Source organism: Anolis sagrei, chromosome 1, assembly GCF_037176765.1.
Source record: "Anolis sagrei isolate rAnoSag1 chromosome 1, rAnoSag1.mat, whole genome shotgun sequence".
Classification (NCBI taxonomy): domain Eukaryota; kingdom Metazoa; phylum Chordata; class Lepidosauria; order Squamata; family Dactyloidae; genus Anolis; species Anolis sagrei.
In genome coordinates this window covers 234,517,577-234,540,195 of record NC_090021.1, presented here as the reverse complement: position 1 = coordinate 234,540,195, position 22,619 = coordinate 234,517,577, and the positions used below count along the sequence as shown (strand labels likewise).

Below are 22,619 nucleotides of genomic sequence, written 5' to 3'. Positions count from 1 at the left end.
AATGTAGGTTGACTGCATCGAACTGGATTATATAGCAGTGTAGGCTCATATAATCTAGCTCAGTGCAGTGAAATCTATACAATTCTATACTGGCCATTAAAATCCAGTTCAAACAGCATTATCTGGCAGTGTAGATGGGGCCTCAGAGTCAATGTAATGGAAAAGTCTCTGGTTCTCTTTTCTACTTCATTCTGATGGAAAGACAGCATTCGGACACCTGTTGAATCTGAATCACTTGACATTTCTTTTGCCTTTGGAGAGATCCTTTTTGAGTTCTTTACAATCTGGATTTTCACCTGTACAATTAATGTTGTGATTGTTAGTTTAACTATTTTTATGCTTCCTCTAAGCCTAACTCACTTCATAATATTGTTTCATAATATTTTTCTACCAATTTCATGTAGAGTTGTGATTAGATTCCTCCTTATTTCCTAGGGCCCTTACACATCCATGTAACCCAGAATATCAAGGCAGAAATTCCTACAATATCTGCTTTGAACTGGGTTATCTGAGTCCACATTGCTATATATTCCAGTTCAAAGCAGAAGATGTGGGATTTTATTCAGCTGTGTGGAAGGGGCCTTAAGTTTCCTTCCCTGACTCTGTTGACAATGTTCCAGTCTCCAAATCAGATATGTGCTCATACGCTTCCACATTCTACTACTCAGACAAAATTGTTGAAGCACTAACATTGGCTTGACATTGGGTTATGGGCCCAGTCTGCCCTAGTATAGCACAGTATTGGCAAGTAGGAAGGGCACTCTAAAGTCCAGTACTTTGAAATTCTTGTTTCATGTGTTGTTGTTTTTTGTGCTTAGTAGAAAGTAAAAAACCAGTCATAGCACAGCACATGTCCAGTTTGCCATTTGAGCATAAAATAAAATAAACACCTTTTAACTTTTTCACTTCACCCCTGAGAACAACAGAAGATGACAACTTACCTGATAAGTTCTGCTGCTGTCCTGCTGTAATTGTAATTTGATAAAATTGTGTGGTAAAGCCCCAAGAGCAAGACAGCTTCTAGTCCAAGCCAACTATAAATAAACATTGCAGCCACTGGATACACTTCTTCCCCCTTCCACCTTCTGTAATTGTGTGATGATAGGGCCAACCTTGCTGAGGCTTTCGAGGAATGGATAATTCCCATCACAAATATAAAGAGATATTATAAACTTTAGAGAAAAGTGCATTCAGGCTGCAGAACTAAAACAGTAACTTCCAAGCTTTGTGAATGTGTGTATAAAACTGACATTTAAGTTTTTAGCATCTATCAAGCAACAACCTCCTCCTCAGTCAGTCATCATCCCAGCAGGAAAGAAAATCAAAGAGTGCTTTAACCTCTGTTCATAAAATGCCATTACTTGATACAGCAGGATAAGTTCTTTATCGACAAGAAAGATAACCCAACTGTCACGTTGGATTTGCACATATCTGAAACAATCAGATTGCTACCACTTCCTGTTCAACCATTTAAATGCATTTTTTAGCTTTTCAAAATGTGACTCATTAGGAGGGGGAGAAAAGTGCTCAGCTTTGAAAGAGGGGAAGTCCTGGTAGAGAGAGGAACTAAAGAATTCTGTAGAAACCACTGCTCCACGCATTCACCATCTTGTTCATTTCCGCCTTGGTTCTACGGCTTGGGAGGCATGTCATTTTGAGGGGACCCTCAAGCTGGTTAGTCAGACAACTTCTGTGCAAATAAGAAATGGACGACTTAGGTAAGTAGCTCTTTCTCCTCAACGGCCAAAGAGCAAAGACTAAAGGAATGGGATTTTTAATCTCAATGCAGAATAGTCAAGGATATTGCATTTTACTTAAATTGTCTTTCATGGGAGGGAACGAGGAGAATTACGGAGGTGAAGAAATCAAGCAACTATTGCAGCAATGTCCTCTGTCAGAGATTTTGAGTCCTTTGACAGCCTTGTGACAAAAGCTAAATTTTTGTCTCACAGACAGTTTATAAAAAAGAAAAAAAGGAAATGCAACAATCTTACTTGGGCCGCTTGCGTTCAAGAAGAATAAAGTTGAATTGGAACAGAAAAACTTTCATAATTAGAGAAATAAGAATTATTACCTTAGAAGTGAAAATTAAAGTAACTTGTTCTAATCAGTTCCTTAAAAATAATTTACAAATATTATTGAAGGTAATATCAGAGATGGAGGAAGACTATTCAGAGAAAGCAGTTGTGCCAAAAATGGGTTATTTACAAATAACAAATTCTAACTGGAAAGCGGGGGGGGGGGGGGGGGGGAAGCATCCTGTTGAATTGAGAAGAGGTTCAGAATTCTAGATTACGCTGGATAAAATCATTGAATTTCCACATTCACTTCTGTATTCTTAGAATTAATGCAGTTTGACAACACTTTAATTACCAAGACACAATACAATAGAATCCTGGGATTTGTAATATTGTGGGGCACTAGACCTCTTTGGAAGATGTGGCTAAAGACCTTGTAAAACTACAACTCCCATGATTTCATACAGTTGAGCCATGGCGGCTAAAGATGAATCAATTCCACAGTCTAGATGCATCCTAGACTACTGCAGATCAGCTGTTGCTATCAAAGAGCAATGAGAGACTACAGGAATCAAGAGCTTTATTGAAAAGAATCCAATGGGTTGTTCTTATATATACAACAATGCAGTATGGTGGACTGATTCTGCCCAGTTTCCTCTTTCATGCTTCTAGATCCTGTTCCCTATGTAGCCACCTGTCCTACATATGGATAGACTTGAACACAAGTAAAGAGAGGGAGAAAAACCCTATCCCCAGCCCCCCCTGCCCCAACTATGGATACAACTAAACATGCACCTCTTCCTTGTCATCATAATTCTATAATTAGTTAATATATTAATTTTGTCAGCAAGTGGAATTTAGTTAAATCTGGAATGATAGACTAACATGTTCTTTACTAATTGTTTTTCCCCATCTCATTACAGCTTGTGAGGGGGCAGAGGGTTTTTTGTGTGTTTTGTGGTCTTGTTATGTATTCCTTAGTGGGTTATGCCTATTATAATGCATTAATGCTTTAGTAATGTGTCATATGTTTAGTTTAGCGTTGAGCTGTTTAGGTTTATGTGGTGAAGTGTGAATTTTAATCTAGAGTTATGTATAATAATAGATAGGTGTTTAAAAGGATACGTATTTAAACTAGCATTATTGGGGGGGGGGGGCGGTAGCCAGCTTAGCTCACTCTGAGCTGAGTTGCCATGGAAAAAGGGGCAGAGCCAACTGCTACTTGGCAGGCCAGCCATTTTTAGACAGTTAGTCTGTAGTCAGCGAACTACAGGGAAGGCTGGATCTGTTGTGTGTTTAGAACCAGAAAGGTAGTATGTAGTCTAAGAACTACAGGGAAAGGCTGATTCTACTGTGTTGAGAATCAGGAGGGTTTAGGCTTTTAGCCTGTGAGGTTTAGATAGGTCAAGTTGACTTATATAGATTAGTGGTTAGTGTATGAGTAAAAAGGGTGAGAGAAACCCTAATAAGAATCTTTACTGCAACAGAAATAACATAAGGAAAGAATAAGCTTGTACCTGAAGTAACCTGTTAAAAAAAGAAACACATTTTGAAGGAAAATAAGTTTGAAACCTGTTTAGTGGAAGGAATAGTAGTTTAAAGAGTTGTTTTATGAAATGTTATCAATGTAACCACTGAAGAAATGTGCCTCTAAGAGTTAAGAAACATTGAAACCATCAAGCTTCTTCTATACTTCAATAAATTGTTACAGTTTCTTCTAAAGCCAAGTTACAAATACTTTTAAGTTAAGCCACGCTACACATTGAAGAAAGACCAAATCAATATTACAAGCTATCAGTTGTGTTATCAATTTAATAAGTCCTGACAAAGTGGTGACTCCTTTATAAACTTTTACAAACTGGGTGCCTCCTTTACAAATTGGTGGCATATATGGTATATATGAATAGTCCTTCTTTTTAGCTTCCTTTTCTTGAATGCTGTCCACTTTGTTTAGAATTTATTTGTTTCTATTGAAACTAATTAATATCAATAAAAACAATGTCATATGAACCATATGCAAGTAAAATATTCACCTTGATGTATTCTAACATATAAGCTGGAATATATGATAAGGAAGATACCAAGTACAGTAAGATCCCTGTAACCACAGGGAATACATTCCTGGACAGAACACAGTTACATGAAACCTGAACAACAGAATGCCATTACATTACCTCACTTTTGTTCCAGCATAGCATAGAGTTGCATTGGAGGACATAGAGATACCCTCTTTATTAATTTGCTAGTTCCTCCAACACAACTCTATTGCAACTTAGAGGGGAAGTATACCATAGAATTGTCTATAAGACCTAGAAAATTCGTAGAGAACTACCCCCGACCCCAAGTGCAAATCTGCAGGTATAGGTTCTGCCTTACAGAGTTCATAACTATACCTTTCCAAAAGCAAATAATATAATGTACCATTTATAAGGAACTAATGTAAACTGTTTAGTAACAGATTCTCTGACACACCTTCAAACATCACTGATTTTTATCATTTTCTTTTGGGAGTGTGGAAGCTGTATGATAACATAATCACATCTTTTAAAGGCAAAAGGGACAGTTAAACATGACAAAACTAGCAGTGACAGACACCAAATTGAGGAAGAAGAAATGATGATGTGGCTTTTAAAGGACTCCTCCTGTTAGGGAAATTCGTTTGGATGCAGGTGAAGAAAACAGACAGACAGCAGAGGATTGTTATGCCATTAAATAATAAATAAATTTTAAGAAAGTTTACTGTTGGCCAAGAGTGGTGACAGTCTCCAATTGGTGCTGGGGAAAAATTAACTGCCACACCCAACTTGGGTGTGCCAGCTTGATATAAACTTTTTCTGACATGCACACACTATACAAAGCTTACATTTTTGCTTTTCAAAATCACACATTATTTGAAATAGGCAGAAATATTCATGAGTAAACAGAGTTACATTCTGTTGCTGTTTTAACAAGCTTTCTATTGTCAATTTATTTTATTTATTTTTTATTACTGGTGCTTTTACCCCGCCCTTCTCAACCCCCGGAGGGGGACTCAGTGCGGCTTACACAAAAGGCAGAATTGTAGTTCAGAGCGAAGAAACAGAATATATGAATGTGATAAGACCCTGGGAAACAAAGGAGCTGTTCCAAGCGCCTTATCAGCTAGCTGAAGACTGTGTCCTTCAGAGAGAGAGACCGTTAGAAGCTGTTAGGATTTTTGGATCCTTTTAATTTAAGTGTTATTTTGAGACCCTTTTTACCATTTCTCTGAGAATTTCTAAATACAGTTAATAACTAACAGCAGTTCCCCCTTACTCCCATTGATGACACAATTGTACTACTTAAGGCTTGTATAGTGCAAATTTTATTATCCAGAGGATTGGCAAGGAGAATGAGATACCCTTTGAACAAAAGCTGCGTTACTAAATTATACTGGGCAGATTGAGAAAAAAGGTGGATTCTATGGCCCAGCAAGTAGATTTGAGCCAATTTATATATTTACCTATTTATATCCCGCCTTTCTCAACCCCACAGGGGACTCAAGGTAGCTTACATATATAGGCAATGATTCGATGCCATGTAAACATACATATGTAGTAAAATAAACAGATATATTAAAACAATAATTAAAAACCAACATATCAAACTTTTAAACACTATTTAAAATCACGTTATACAATTGTATTTATTTTCTGAATTGCATCCCCAATGGGCACACATTGGGGTTGCCAATTGAAAAGTAATGTTGACAGGCTATAAAAAGTAGTACAAGGACACTGTAAAGAGGCAGTGCATTCATACACACACACACACACACACACACACACACATGTGTCATTGTGTGCGCGTGTGTGATGTATATATGTATGTGCATCTTATATCTGCATAAGTCATTGTGTGTGCATGTGTGTGATGTGTGTGTGTATGGAGAGAGAGAGAGCGCAAACCCTTCTAGTTCACAAAGCATTGTCAAAGGTGGGCGATATCAAAGGCCATAAAGGAAACAAAAGCACAAGAAAAAGAAGAAAAATATCCAACTTTTCCCCCCAGATGCTTTGTTGGCAGAACTGGAGAACACTTCATTGAGTCTGAATGTGAGTGATACAGAACCAGCAAAAGTTTGCATTCTTCTGGAACGTGACAAAAAAGAGAAACCAGCAACAGTACCAGGAGCGACTAATGCTGCTCAACAAAAGAAGCAGATTCCTGAAGCCCCAAAGGTAAACTGAAAAAGTTGCCTGTTATGGAAAAGTGGGGGCTTTCCAATGTGCATTAGGTTGTCCCTATGAGAACATTCATTCCAGTCCTTGGCACATCGGCTCGGATATCTGGTTTGTAATATTTACATTAAAACTCAGGAAACACAAAATGGTGGTGTTTGTTTTGCTGTCTGTGCCCCTGTTCAGAAGATTTCACCTCACTTTCTATCCCTGTGATAATTGGATTTTGAAAAATGTGGTTTGTTGTGGGAACAAGGATTGGGGATAAAGCTTCAGTGGAGACACATTTTCCACATTATAACATGTATGTCAGATGTTTGTAAGTCAGGGACTGCCTTATTTTATATTGTATTTATTTTGTATGTGAATGGCCTATAATCTAAGCATTAATAAAAAGCTAGTTAAATCATTGCAGATGATCTTTGAAGGCCAACAAATATTCATTTCTTTTAATTTCAGAAATAAGAACCAAGCATTTATTCCCTCTGCGTAAGATGATTAGTGTTTGGATAGCTTTTGGAGGAGGCAGTGTTCTCTTTGAAAATCTGCTCTATTATTTCCAGGTACTATCAGGACGTGGGATTCAACGTAGAGAGGAAGATGTGGATAATATTTACAGGTAAATGCAGCAGCAAGCAGGTAGGCCAGCTTTCAGGTTATGCTGGCCCCTCCTGCTACATGTTTTCTCCATGAATAATGATAAAAATGGTGGTTCTCAAATACATTTTAAAATAATTGAACTGTATTTATCATTACCTCAAAAGTTATTATAGATGTCAGTGCAATCAGTATAGTCATACAGACTAGTATTCAAAAATAAGTCCCATTCAGGGCATCCCAGATAAATGTTTATATAATTGCAGCCAAATTCACTTAATTCACATGGAGATATGTTTGAAAGTCAGACTTATCTCCAGCCAGTGGTATCATAATTCCTTCTTCAAATGCATTCAAAAGTTAGACTCCTACATAACTTTTTAAATAGAGAGAACAGTATGGCTTTGGGATTTTTTTGCACTGCATAATTGTAGCACTTTGATGGTATTTTAGCTGCCATGGCTAAATTGTATCCTTAAATATGCAGTTTCATGGGTTATTCAGAATTCTCTGCCAAGGTGCTCTAGTGATTCCTCAAAATAAAAATCCCAGAATTCCATAAAATGTAGCCATGACAGTTAATGTGGCACTATTGACTCATAGAGTTGGAAGGTACTACGAGAATCATCTGTTCCAGCCACTTGCCATTCATGGATACACAACCGAAATGTTTTGCTTGTGATGCAGAAAGAGGTCCAAAAATGCTGCTAATGAAGGGTAACCAGATCTCAACTTGTAGTTCTTCTCCCCACAATTACAGTTTGTTGTGTCTTGGATTGCAGCTAATTTCCCTTTTCCAGATCAAAAAGCCAGTTATATATGGTTTTGTACTCCATTTTGTGTCATAGGGAGTTTTAGAAGCTTCACTCTTGTTATCTTACATAAGCAGTTGATTCTACTGATAATCTAAAAATAGTTATGCTTTATAAGTATAGTAGCTATTGAATCAGAAATATGAAACATAAGAGCAAGATGTGTCATGTTAAGAAATACTTTGACACATTTTACCCCTACAGATAATTCAGTATCATGTAAGGCAAGTTCATGGCTGCTTCCAATTAAACAAACCGTTTTATTATAATAAAAGGCAAAAAATAATACCTGCACATTATTCATCATCATTATTATCTAGTGGTGGATATGCTTCTAAATTTAGCTGCTAACCTAGTGTAGTCTGATCCAGATGGCCTGATTTTATCTGGGTCAATTGGGCATATCGGTTATTCGCAGAGATCACAATCATACATCCCATGCCATTAGAGGAAAGCCCTTCTCAGTAACATTGTGGGTTTTCCTCTAGTGAAACTCTCAATTCATGTTTTTCTTTGATCATCTTTGTTCCACAGCTATTGGTTTAAATACCAGGAATTCTGTGAGATCAGCTATTTTTTAGCTCCTGAACATTTGTATGGGCAGATTGATTCATTTAAGCATGGCATGATTTTTCATAATAGTATTAATATTTCAAACAGAAGGAACATATTTGCATACTCATAACTTTAATTTTACTGAGTCAGTCATTTCACTGAGCTGGAAATTATTCAATCCATTTCCAAGAACCTCTGAGTGATTCAACATATATGGTAATTTCTGGATTCTTCAAGGATGTAAAAATATTTTTAAAAGGAACCCAATTATTGTTTCCCATAAAAGAAGCTTATATAAATACAACATTTTACTAGATAATGCTCTTATCCTGATTTTAGGCAAGCAACAATGGTTCTCCAGATGTTGTTGGACAACAGCTCCAAATATCCTTCCAGCATTGACTCTGCTGGCTAAGATTGATGAGCGTTGTAACAATACCTGGAGGCAGACAACTTGCTTATTATTCTTGTTTGACATGAATGAATTCAACTAAGAGAGTGCGAAAGGACTAGATTTACACTTCTTTGATAACATTCCTGGAATCTTTTGGTGCTTCTTAAGTGTAGCTTCCCATTCTGCCAGTTTCTCAGATGTATTTTTTAAGTTTATGTTCTGTGCCATTTATTCAAAATTTCGCAGAATGAATGTGGCTTCCACACTGACACTCTCCATGTTGAATGGAGAGAATTAGGGTAAAAGGTTAGGCAGGCAAAATTTTCATATGACTTATAAGACGCAGTGGCACCGAAACAACACACCAGTCACAGAATAGCTTGGCATCTTTCATGAGCACCTTTGAGATAAACTGAGATAATGAAATTGGTAGCATAAACTTTTGTGGACTCAGACCTACAAAAGGTTATGCTACCAACTTCTTTCACTCAGTCTCAGAACTGCTACAAGATTCCTTCACAGGCTGTTGCAGACCAACATGCTGATGTCTTTGAATTTAGTCCCAGAATAGAGATAGTGAGATGTTGGCTTGTTTTTAAGACTTTAGTTTCAGGTACGTTTACTGATATGCAACTTCATCTCAGTTTAGTGTAAAGATCCACCAGCAGAGCCATGCTATGCTAGCACTATGCAGCTCTCATATTGAACGCCACTGTAGCACAAATATTTATTTATTTACAGTATTTATATTCCACCCTTCTCACCCTGAAGGGTATTCAGGGCGGATCACAGAACACATACATGGCAAACTTTCAATGCCGTTAAACAGACTGGACAGATAGAGGTATTTATGCCAGCATCCCCCCCCCCCACCAACCCCAACTTTGGCATCCTGGAGGTTGTGCTTGGTTCTGGCCACAGGGGGTGTTGTCACTCCATTCTCTATGACAAAGAGCCTTGATCACAGACTTCCTCCTTCCTTTGATCGCCAGCAGTTTTCCAGTATTTTCTTTATGGTGCCGTAAAATACCTCCCCACTTAAGCAGTGCCTAATTTCTCTACTCACAGCTCACAACTTTTTTTTTTGAACTGCTTAGGTGGATAGTAAGCTGGGGTGAAGGTTGGGTGCTCACCCCAACCCGGGCTTCAAATTGGCAACCTTTCGACGGGTAAGGTCTATTGCTGCTGGTGATTAACCAGCTGTGCTAAAGCCCGGCCCTAGTGAGAAATGATTATGCATAGCACTGTCACTAAATGTAGAATGTGCAATGGACAGGGACAGTACACCAGTGAGTACCGACACACTACTATGGATACATACAATGGTTCAATACCCAGAAATCCACTCCCATGGCCACTTGTTGGATGTGACATTTCACATTGTCCCAAACATTCAGTCTGCATATGTTGTGCAACTTATACATGCGTACGTCATCAATAGATTCCTGACCAGATTGAGAAAATGTATTTTCTAAGAGACTACAACTCTTAGAATCTCTCCTGCCAAATTGGTTGCAGGGATTCTGGGGACCTGCACAGTGGGAGGTGAGAAATTACAAATGTTATAAAATAAAATTTCCTTTTCTTCACTCATAAATGCATCTTTGTCTCTTGTACAGCAAGGTCCCCCCTCCACAGCCGGTGTACTCTTTAGCTTCGTCCACCTCAACTGCTCAGCAGCTAGATGACCTTTTGGCTTCCCTGGGGACACTTCAGTCTAAGGTGATGTGTGGATACTTTTGCCAGTCTTCCTTAACCTGGTGCTGACCAAATGCAGTGAACATCTGCTCTAAGCAATATGACCAGTGATTAGGAATCTGTTCCAAAACCTCTGAAGGACAATAGTTTGGGAAAGTCCATCCTAAAGTCTAAAGTGGCACAGTAGGATGACTTTCCATAATTAGGGACAGAAGTGCCCTGTCAGTGTCTACTGAACTTGCATGCTTCAAATGTAGTATGGGCAGAATTTAGGGTAAATTTAGAGGGTGAGATGAAAGAGGTTTTGGAGAAGTGATCCCCCCCCCCCCATTTGACGTAATCTGTTAATGGCCCCATATCCTGCTTTGGTTTAGTAATCATTTGAGGTGTACGTGACTCATTCTACTTCATTGCAATAAGGGGGCATAGTGCATATGATGTAAGTGTGGTTTCATCGCTGCCTCCTTGGATTCTGTCAGGAAACCCCAGACTGCCTCCTGGGTTGGGCTGAAGGGACACCCAGATTCTTAGGCATTCTCAAGAGAACCATTGCACATTTATTCTCTATTCACCATTACTTTAAAATATTTTTAAAAGAGGGAGTAGTGCAATACAGGGTGTCTCAAAAGTCTTCATACATAGGGAAAAAATGAACTCATATTATATATTTTATATTTTGAATAATTGATTTGTGTTCATGGGTAGAAAGAGGTAGCCAACACATAGAGACTATTTTGGAAATACTTTGTAAGGATTAATGTCTAGAGAAAACACATGGTTCAGGAAAAATTCAAAGAGAACATATACAAAAAAAATGAGACCAATGTGAGTTTACAAGAAAAAAACATAAGAAAAAATGCTTTTGGAAGCGTTGTGGTAGATGACCTTCTTCCCAGTCTAGTTATGGAGTGTGGATGGCTTACATAACTGAACAACTACACAATTAGGCTTCCTGGTTTTTCTTTCTTTCTTTTTTGAAAAAAATACCAATAATGAAGGAAAAGATAGAGCAAACAAGACAGTATGAATGATGTTAGAATCAAAGAATCATATTGTTATTGTTTATTGCAAGAAAACAAAAGGTAATACAAGGATGGTGCAAAAGAATGTATAATAATGCCATCCCACTAACTTTCTGAGTACAAGAGAAGCAGTTTTCAAATGGAATGGCCCCAAACAACTAACTGGTGGCTCTGATAAGCAGGAGATTTGGGGAAAATATTTGTTTTGCATTGTATAACATCAATTACACCTTTGGACATTTTTGATTAAATTGTGAAGTATGTTATTATTTTTATTTTATTTTATATTATTATTATTATTATTATTATTTTATCATAAATAAGCTATTTGAACTTTTATGAGAAAATGGGTATAATTTCTTTTAAAATAAATAAAAGAGACATAAACTAATCTGTGAAGGCTAGGGGATAGTGTAATATAAGTGCTCCCAAAAACAGTGAAAATGGGTCTTTCAAAGGAAAGGTAAAATAAAGTGTTAAATAGGGAGAAAAATTGTTTATATTTAAACACAAGAAGCTTGATGATGAGGGATGTGCAATAGCTTTCCTGTTCCAGCTAGAAAAGGACATGGTTCATTTATTAGTGTGGTGCATTTTGTCTTCTGAGTATAAATGACTGAATTCTTAATGTGAAAGACCAAGAATTAGATTTATAGGAATGTGTGCATTCAGTATAGAATACTGACAATTCTTGGGGGGGGGGGGGGGGGACTTTTGCTTTTTTGTAGCTTTCAGAAGAAGATTTTGGACAGCCATCTTCAGCAGAGCAGAAAACCACAGATAATCTTGATAGTATGCTGAAGGGCCTGACACATGATTTGCAGGACCTTGGTATTGCCACTGTACCCAAAGGCCACTGTGCTTCTTGTCACAAGCCCATTGCTGGAAAGGTGAGAGAACGAGTAGATCATGAAGCCAGACAGCTGTCTCCCTGTCCTACCAGAGAGGCAGCTAGCAAACTTTTTTTCTTGTAGCTTACCTTTGCTATGTCTGTCACATATGGTCCTGACTTCTCAACCCAGAGAGCCACTGCTACTTACTGAGCAACTAGGAGCTCTTGTTATAATATGTGTTGCCATACAACTTAGAACAAATGTGATCTCATGTGATTTTGGAAGCCAAAAGAGTTGGGCATGGTTAGTATTTGGATGGGACACCATCAGGAATCACGAGCTGGGTGCAAGAAAGAATCCTGCCTGAAATGATAGACAGTCTAGATGGTAAAGTTAGATGTCTAGCTTAGTACAAAGTAGCTTCTAGTCTTCCTAAAAACATGGCTCCTTTGAGACTGCATCTGTGGTGGGTTTTCTACTGGATGAGAAAGCAAGCCTCTGAACCACACCTTCTGCAGGGTTATTGCTGGGATTTCTGGTTTTTAGGTAATTACAGCACTGGGAAAGACATGGCACCCGGAACATTTCCTCTGTGACCACTGTGGAAAAGAAGTGGGCTCCAGTCCTTTCTATGAACGAGAAGGCAAGGCCTACTGCCAAGAAGACTACCATCAGCTCTTCTCCCCTCGCTGTGCTTACTGTTCTGCACCCATCCAAGAGGTAGGTACTATCAGCCCTGCCATCCAGCTGTTGTTTCTCAATGGGAACGTTTCTGGTTCAGAATGGGGACAAGTAAGGAGTCCGTCCTCCCTCTCTCTCCTCCCTGCTCTTCTTGCTTCTCTATCTTTATCCTACTAAAAATTAGAAGTTGCTAGCATCTAATATGCTCTTTTTGTTGCAGAAAGTCCTCACAGCCATGGATCGGACCTGGCATCCTGAGCATTTCTTTTGTGCCCACTGTGGGAAAGTGTTTGGCAATGCAGGTACGTCTTCCTCTTCCAGTTCTATTTTATACAGCACATGGTCATATAATTTTCTAGGGTGTGGAAACATGTTTTGGGTTCAACTCTTAGAATTTCAGTTTTTTGGATAAATAAGCTTAGGACTGCAACTTTTGAAATAAGGCAGATCAAGGAAACAATTAAACAAATCCTGTTTCATGAGCCCAGTGCCATCCCATGCCATCACAGAGCTGCTTGACATTGTATTAATACTTTCCTATCTTGACATCCTGCTAGCGCCCAGCTATGGGATTTCCTTCCATTTATCTCTCCTCTGCCATTCTCTTTGCTACTCAACAAATGGCTATAGGAGGCTCACATGAGATTGTACAAAGACAATCTAATGGTGGAAGCTGTTTCATCCGCAACTGACTCTACTGGATATAGAGCAAATAATGTTGGATATGGAGTACAGAATACAGTAAATGGGTATTTGGGAGGAGGGATGGGAGTGTTTCATTTACGTGACAATATATTGAGGAAATACAATGATCCAAGGATATCTGTGACATATTATTACCCCTAGAATACATTCATTTGTTTTATTTTAAAAATAAACTCTCAAACACATTCATATGTGGCCGTTGACTTAACACAAGCCCCCAGTGTCAATGTGAAATACAGAGGATTCAACAAAGTTTTGACTCTGCAGAGAAAAATACATAACCAGGTGCAATCAAGCATAAATCCTACTATCAGCCATGTATGTTTCTCTGAAGTAAGTCCAGTCTATTTCCTTAAAAAAAAACCTAAATAAGTAACTATAATATTGTTTGTGTACATGCAACATGATTATAAATATTATAATTAATGTAAAATCATCCAGATGCTGCTCAGAATTACAGCTTTTTCTCAGACTCGCAGTTATACCTTTCTGCTCAGGATACATTTTATATCAAATTCACACATATCCAACTTTCTGCATAAAGCTCACGTGGTCAAAACATCCCAGTTGACTGACTTCATAGAATTGGTATGATAAAATTGTGGGGGTAAGATGGGGGAAAATCATGCACAAATATCTTTCAGCTCCAGAAAGTATGGTGGGCCCTTGGTATCTGCTGGGGTTTGGCTTTAGGACTCCTCGTGGGCATCAAAAGATGTGGATGCTCAAGTCTCATTATATACAATGGCATGGTAACATGCTATAACTTAAATTAAATGACAAAATTAAGATATGGCTTTTGAAAATATTTGATGAAAATGAGCACGTTTGTGGGGAAGTCTTGAGGAATGGACATCTCCCATGTGTGGTGCTTTATCCATCCCTAGGCTAGATCCATTGATATCAGTGAAGTTTAACTTAGTTTTCATATCCCTTCAGATGTTATTTGACTGAAATTCCCTGGAGCTCTAGTCAGCATAGCCAATAGTGAGGGACAATGCAGTTTACATTCGAGCAATATCTGGAGGGCTGCATGACTCCAACTTTTGTACCAAAGGCTCCTAAGGAATAAGGACATGCAGAATATGTTGTGGGAAGGTTGGAGTTGGAGAGGATGGAAATGTTTTAATTTATTTGCTAACTAGACTGTATGTTATGTACACTAATTATTTGCAAATGACCCTGAGAAAAGCATAAATACAGTCCTACTCACTATGGGACATTGATCACAGAGTAGCACTAATGTACTCCCCAGGGTCCTACTCCAGTAATTGGAACCCAGTGGACTGTGGAGCACTTAGCATTGCACTCCCCAAACTATTAATTATGAAGTACAGAAAGTTTTGTGGGTGAAGTCTGCCTCTCCTCCAGGTCTCATAAGTGCACCGGTTTCCTCTGCCAGCTCCTGGCAACTCTTCTCTGTCTTCATCACTAAGAACAACTTTCCACTGTTATTGCTTCACACTGTTCAAAGTAACTCAGAAATGTGGCTTCCCTAGGAGCCATTTCTTCATCCAGGGTGTGATGGCTCCAGTTCTGGTACAATAACTGCTTTGTGCAATCACAGATCCGTTCCTTTTGGGCTGTAAACATTTAAGAGGAACTATGGCCACAAGAATTTAGCAAGGCACACTGTGACCCTGCAATGACCTGCCCATGTAGTGACCTGCCTGTGGCTGAACCAGATTATTATCTGAAGCAGTAAGCACTTTTGTAGCCAAGTGCCTAACCACATGAACACTATGATTGTCTGCTGTAGAGCTTGTTAAAGTTTCTTTTCTGACAGTGCTTTCCAGAATCCTCCTATCTTCATTACCATTGGCCACAACGACAGATTGAGTAACCCTTATCTAAAATGCTTGAGACAAGATTTTACCGTTTTTCAGATTTTGGAATACTTGCATATACATAATGAGATATCTTGGAGATGGGACCAAGTCTAAACATGAAGTTCATGTTTGTTTCATGTACTCTTGATAAGTAGTTTGAAGGTAATTTTATAGTCAATATTTTAATAATGAACTATCAGAAAGAAAAGGTATGCTCATGTAGTTATATTTTGTTTTGAAGGGTATGAGGAGCTAATTTTGCTATTTTGTACTTTAGTAAAGGAAGATATATTTGAAACCAAGTCAGAGAGATCAGCTGTAAAGATCACGACCACAAGGACTTCACATTTCTAAGGAAATACATTATTATTATTATTATTATTATTATTAGTAGTAGTAGTAGTAGTATTAATACCCTGCCTTTTCTCTCCTCAAAAGAAACCCAAAGCAGCTTACATTAAGAAACATTTCAATACAATTTAAAACCTACAAATCTACAAACATTAAAACAGAATTAAATATTAATAGTACTAAAAATTCAGAGTTAAAATCCATAAAAACTGATTAAAACCCCATTCAAAGCTAAAACCACAGTAAAAGACCAAATGTCCAGTAAAAATCCTGCGATCTATGCTAAAAACACTCAAGAATGTTGTTTCGGTGTTTTGGGATGTACTTGGGAGAGAGATTTAAAAATGTGTCAGCACCTTTAAGACAAACTCCTTTTTGTTGTAGCATGAGCTTTCATGGATATAAACCCACATCTTCAGATGCAGTCCTGAGGGCTTTATCAGACTAGCATTTTAAACCGGGCACCCCTGCTTTCTTAGCATCAAGTGGGTGTTCATGCTAAAATGAAAACCAGTTTCTCCCTCCTTTTTATACTATAAGAGATTAGCATGGCTACTTCTCTGAAATCAACCCAGGAAGGTCAGCAAAATGCTCATAGCAAAACGAAGGTTCCTTTTCTTCCATCTTCTTCCATCTTTGATGCTGGATAAACAGTTCCCTGCTGTAAAAAAAGGTCCATGTTTGTCTTCCTGTGCCTCCCTCTGCAGGTTTCCATGAGAAGAATGGGAAACCATACTGCCAAAAAGACTTCCTGACCCTTTTCTCTCCCAAGTGTAGAGGTTGTGATCGGCCTGTCATGGACCAGTATTTGTCAGCTCTGAATGCTGTCTGGCACCCAGAGTGTTTTGTGTGCGGAGTAAGTAAGCTTGTTCTTGATAGAATTAGAACTTGTTGCAGTTAGGACCTCATCACATGGACTTTGAGAAGTGTGTACTAGCAAAGGGAATTGTACTTTTCGATCCCAAATCATCCTATTTCAAGTTCTGTCTTCCCATCACATGTGTTTCCCTCTTTAGTTTTCCCCCCATTGTTGCCCATATTAGAACAATCCTCCCTCTTCATATTCCATTTTTCCTTAATTTAGAGAACCCCTAAATTTCCTTAATTTAGAGAACTTCCATGGATGGTTGGATGGAAGGGAGGGAGGAAAGGGGTAGGGAGGGAAGGAAGGAAGAAGATAGAAAAGAAAGAAAGGGGGTAAGGAAGGAAGGAAGGGAATGAGGGAGAAAGACAAGGAGGGAGGAACCAGTGTAATTATAGCTCCTTTGCAATGATCCCCTTTTGCAAGCCTGTGCTCCCTTCATTAGACCAAGGTAATTATAAACCACTTTGCCATGATCCCCTCCTGCTAGGCTTTCCTTCCCTCCATTAGATCAGTGTTATGTTAAAAAGCTAAGAAAAGCACAACTTCAAGCCTAAATTACTATTAAGGAGAAAATGCAGTGACGGCGAAGTGGTGAGGAACTCCCATTCCTCCACGTCATTGAAACAATTCAACACGGATGAATCTGTCAGATCCCACACATATGTTTTTTGTTGTTGTTTTTTTGGCATTAGCAACGGTTCTGCCTCACGTCAGGGGCTCAGAACACAATTACTTACTCATGTTTTGAGCTCCCTCCTTTCGGCATGCTTCTCTCCATTTCAAGGATGAAGGGCAATGGATGACAGCCAGAAGTAGGCAAACATCATCTGATGGGCTCCATGCCTCATTGTCCTTGAAATGGAGATGAAGTGTCTTACAAGGGAGGAAATGCTCCATGTGATGAGGTCATTAGAAACCATTCTAAATAGTTTGGCAGAAAATTCATATTTGCCTCATCTGTGCTGGTCTATGACCGAAATAAATGATTTGATTTGGTTTGATATTTGCCTCAAAGTTTAGCTATACTTTGAGTACATTTTGCCAAGTAACCCCTGTGAGAGAGGCCCCATCTACACTGACACATAATGCAGTTTGAAACTGCATTATATGCTCAGTGTAGACTCATGTAATGCAATTCAGTGCAGATAAACCAAAAAGATCCAAAGTGTTTTTCCCTTTTGGACATCTATCCTGACTCAATTACTGTTGCTTTCTCTGAGGCATTCTAGTTGCAGTTCTAACAAAGCTTCCTCTCTTTTCAGGACTGTTTCTGCAGTTTTGAGAATGGCTCCTTCTTTGAATTAAATGGTCGTCCATACTGTGAGCTTCACTTCCACCATCACCAGGGAACTGTGTGCCACGGTTGTGGGAAGCCCATTGTTGGCCGTTGTGTTAGTGCCATGGGGTATAAGTTCCACCCAGAGCACTTTGTCTGTGCTTTCTGCCTTACCCAATTGCACAATGGCATCTTCCAGGAGCAGAATGGCAAAACCTACTGTAATCCTTGTTTTAACAAACTTTTTGCTTAACTGGGCAATTTGAGCAACTCAATATTTTCTCAAGCCTCCCCTCCCCAACTTTCTCTAAAGAAAGTGGGATAAAATCCTATTGAATTTAATGGGGTTTACTCCTAATTAAAGATATATTGGATTAAACTGCAAGGAATGCAAATAAAATATTGTTGTAACCACAATTTCCACTAATATACCAATCTGCTTCAATGCATCCAGCTCATTAAGTGTTAGGTAATAACCCTCTTGTGGTGCCTTTCAAACAGCTCAAATTGGTTGAGGATCTGGTCCATTATTGCAGTTGAGTAAATAACCATAGGTTATTTGATGTCTATAATTTCTCTAGTCAATCAGGTAACACCAGTTTATGATTTTGCTTTTCTGCACAACTGGTCTCTCTATATATTTAGATCTAAATTTCAGTTTCAATCTTTATTCATATCTATGTATTCATTGAAAATGAGTAATAGCATAAGTGGATACAGCAAAATGTATACATGTCTACTAAGTCGTAAATCTACTAGGGTTTATGTTCAGGTAAATGTGCATAGAATGATAGCTTGGCAAAGCAATACATCATGTGCAGCAGTTTTTCTAGTTGCAGCGGGAAAAGGTGATCAGACACTGTGATATCATAATTACATATGTTATGCAATTATGACATTCCCAGTACGGGCACATAGCATATGGACAAAAGGGGAGATGGGGACAAACGGGACAGGAAACTGGAAGGTGACATGAACTGGCCATAAAGATGTTTGGTATCTTCAGCTCCTGTGTGCCTTGGAGTATTATTTTTAGAGAAGGCTAACTCTATAGCAGTGGTTGTAAAACTGTGGGTCCCCAGGTGTTTTGATCTACAACTCCCAGAAATCCCAACCAGTTTACCAGTTGTTAGGATTTCTGGGAGTTGAAGACCAAAACATCTGGGGACCCACAGGTTGAGAACCACTGCTCTATAGCAACACAGTTGACGCAAAGGACCACTACATGTGCCTTGAAGTTAATAGACAAAATAACTTCTGGTTCAATCTTGTACTTGTGATGTAGCTTACATCACAATAGTAAATATGGTATGTGCACTCTTTGCCTTTGTTGCTCATACCATGCTTGCTTTTCACTTTGTTTTGGCCATTCTCCGCCTCATCATATGGGGGATTTTGCCCATTCTAGCGTGCTGCAGGGATGATGTTTGCCAGAGCACATCATATGATGCAGAGCCACTTCCAGCGGGGCTCTGTTGGGCTCCATTCCAGCAGTGTGCCAGCAGCACACTAAGAGAGAGCCCTGAGGAGATGGGTGACTACTTGTCTCCTCATTGAAGAAGCCGGGGACAGCACAGGAGGAAGCTGGGGACAGCAGGGAAACATCATGGGATGGCAGCCCACAACCAATCAGGGTAAAGGGACAAAGCTGGACGCTGCCCCACCATTTCCCCTGTTGACCCTGGCTTCCAAAGCTCCATGCAATGAAGTCCAAGCATTTCCTCAATGGGAAAATACCTCCACCAGCTGAGAGTTCCTTCATGGTATCTGTGGCAGTTCTGCTATCTTGTATTTTATGGCTGTGCAATATGGCTGTTCTGTTAGTGGCTTCTTCCAGATATATGGCCCCTCAGCCAGTAGAATTAACGTTTTATTTAATTGTTAGCTGCCATGGGCAAATTTGTCTTCCTTGTCAAAAGCTTGTTTTTTTAAATATATTAATCTCAATGTTCCTATGGTAACAACATTTAAGGTTGGGGGTGACAAAGTAAAACAAAAACATGATGGTGGACTTTGCCATATATCTTGCACATGGCCACAGACAACCTTGCCTCTTCTCTTTTTGCCAAGCTGATATATTTTCTATATAAATAAAACCTGTTTCTTTGTTTTCCTTTCTGACCTTGAATCTTCCTTCAGCCTTTAAAGAGCACCGTGATGGAGATGTTAGATATTTTCCAAAGAGGATATACTATGAATATAAAAGAACAGTTATTGGGACATACTAAATTCAGTGGTATTCTTACCTTACGATTATTTGAGAAGTTTAAATTAGATTTAAAAAGAACTATAGAACTGACTTGTCAAAGTCATGATCTGAAACTCCATTGTGTACTAATGAGCTTTTGTCAGCAAGGCTATCAGCAATGGTGCACTGGAACCTTTCCAAGAAGTATGGCCTACCCTGTAGTAAAACCTGGTATGAGCACAAGCTGGAAAAGACCACAGAAAACAAAGAAACAAAAATACTCTGGGATTTTAGAATTTAAACAGATAGACACCTGCCACACCAGATATAACAGTTGTGGAAAAGAAGCATGTTTTTTATTATAGACATTGCAGTACTAGGAGACAATCAAGTAAAGGACAAAGAGCTGGAAAAATCATGAAATACAAGGACTTACAAATTGAAATTTAATGACTATGGCGAAAGAGAACAACAGTGGTACCACTTGAAAAGCCTTAATTTTGACAGAACATCAATCCAAATGCTGCAGAAGGCCGCACTTCTTGGAACTGCACACATTCTACAAAAATATATCTAATATCCTATGCCCTTAGGAAGAGCTGGAAAGTCAGAGACAAATCCCGGAGACTTGGACTTAATGTGCATGTGTGCTGTGTTGTTATATACAATAGAGTCTCACTTATCCAAACTTCAATTATCCAACATTCTGTATTATCCACCAAGGTGGGAGACAGAAATAACCCTTGTCTGTTTTGGTGCTAAATTTGTAAATACAGTAATTACTACATAACCATAAATTGAAGTGCCTTTTCTTTTGATTTGTTGTAAAACATGATGTTTTCGTGCTTAATTTGTAAAATCATAATGTAATCATAATGTAATTTTTGCTTATCTAATGTTCCGCCAGTCCGTTTATGTTGGATAAGTGAGACTCTACTGTACATGTAAAATAATAATAGTAGTTGTATTTCTTACCCACCTCTCCTCGTGGCTCAAGGTGGGTTGCAGAATAATTAAAACACATAAACATTGTAAAAATACCACAAATACACAGATTAAAATGTATTTCTATAAAAGAAACACATTAAAATGTATTTCTACAAAATATGTATTAAAATACATAAAAGATTAAACAAAGGACACATGTTTAAAATTCATGTTTAAAAACTAGACTACACACCACTTTGGGGATGCTGGGCTTTCCTCCCATTCTCAGTACTCTCCATTGTGAAAGTCCAAAACTTAAAAAGCTAGCCGTACCACAACATCAAGAGCCAAGAATACAATGAATTTGACTGATCCCATTCCATGTGGTTTCCCCCCTTTTCTCCAGTTTCATAGCCATTCCTGAAGTCAGAAGACAAATGTTGCCCTTCTTCTTTCCCCCCTGTTTTCTTGGATTTTTGAGACACTTTCCTGACAATCTATGATAGGCGCAGACAGGAAGCCCCCCTGCGTCATGGGATGGGCTCCGTCATACATGGTTATCTTTCTGTTTTAGAAGTGTCTAGAAATGGGGAAGGCTGCATGGGATAACATCCCAAGGATTAATTTCACAAATCAGTGTTATAATTTTCAGTAAAAAATGTTAATAGCAACATTTTTTTCACTTGACAATTGACATATTAGCATTGATGTTGTCAGGTTCTGCCCCAATTTACTGTAAAATGCTCAACCCAGACTTTTGGGAAATATGGAGCATCTTTTTATATTTTATATATCTATCTGAGGCCCCTTCCACGCAGCTGTTTAAAATCCCTCATTATCTGCTTTGAACTGGGTTATATGGCAGTGTGGACTCAGACAACCCAGTTCAAAGCAAATATTGTGAATTATCGGCCTTGATATTCTGGTTTATATGGTTGTGTGGAAGGGCCCCAAGACTGAAAGCCTGAAGTGGGAAGATAAATGGGAGGCTGGCTACTGTGCCTTCATTCATTCTTAACATTTCCATGCTTGCACCAGAGAGTGGATGAAGATCTGATGCTGGATATTAAAGAGCATTAATAATGACTTGAGGCAGACATAGCGTACATACTATTTTAAGGTAAATAAAATACAAGTGGTGATTAAAAAAAAACCAGAGCAATTCCCTGGCTGAGAAGAGAGTGTTCGGGATAGTCCAAGGGGATAACGGCTGCATACCATGTGTCACAAGCCACATTGATAAAGCAGACCCACTCTGGGGAAAGCTCTGCTTGCTCATCCAAAGAGCCACAGCACTGTTCAGGTTAGTTGTATCTGCTTTAAAGCAGGGGTGTATGGTGAAAGTTAGGGCTGCCTGGGTCTGTAAGTCCTCACTTTCCCCTCTAGCTGCTTTCAGAAGAGTTCAATTCACCTCCACTGGTGTCATCCACAGTACTACAAGTTTCCATCTCAGCAATTCAAGTAAAAAAGCGGAAAGCCATATACAACATTGGAATCTCCAATTTGGCCTTCTGTGGTGAGTTCAGTGGTCTTCTACATTTTACTACTTTTCCATTGCAAAAACATCAATAATCTTTTAAGAAGCTGAGATAATAGAGAATATGGGGGGAACTCTAAATGGTTTCTATTCCATGGGCTTTCACATTCAAATTTTGGAAATAAATATTGC

The 22,619-nt window shown here is 38.7% G+C and overlaps 1 protein-coding gene across 1 annotated transcript; it reads left to right on the top strand.

Annotated features, from left to right (window-relative positions):
* The first annotated feature begins 1,364 nt into the window (after positions 1-1,364).
* On the top strand, positions 1,365-19,953 carry LPXN (leupaxin). Its single transcript, XM_060771577.2, has 9 exons — positions 1,365-1,718; positions 6,048-6,217; positions 6,781-6,836; positions 10,195-10,297; positions 12,024-12,185; positions 12,675-12,848; positions 13,030-13,111; positions 16,402-16,550; positions 17,822-19,953. The coding sequence occupies exons 1-9, from the start codon at positions 1,706-1,708 to the stop codon at positions 18,086-18,088; spliced, it is 1,176 nt and encodes a 391-aa protein (XP_060627560.1). The 5' UTR covers positions 1,365-1,705; the 3' UTR covers positions 18,089-19,953.
* Positions 19,954-22,619: the final 2,666 nt, after the last annotated feature.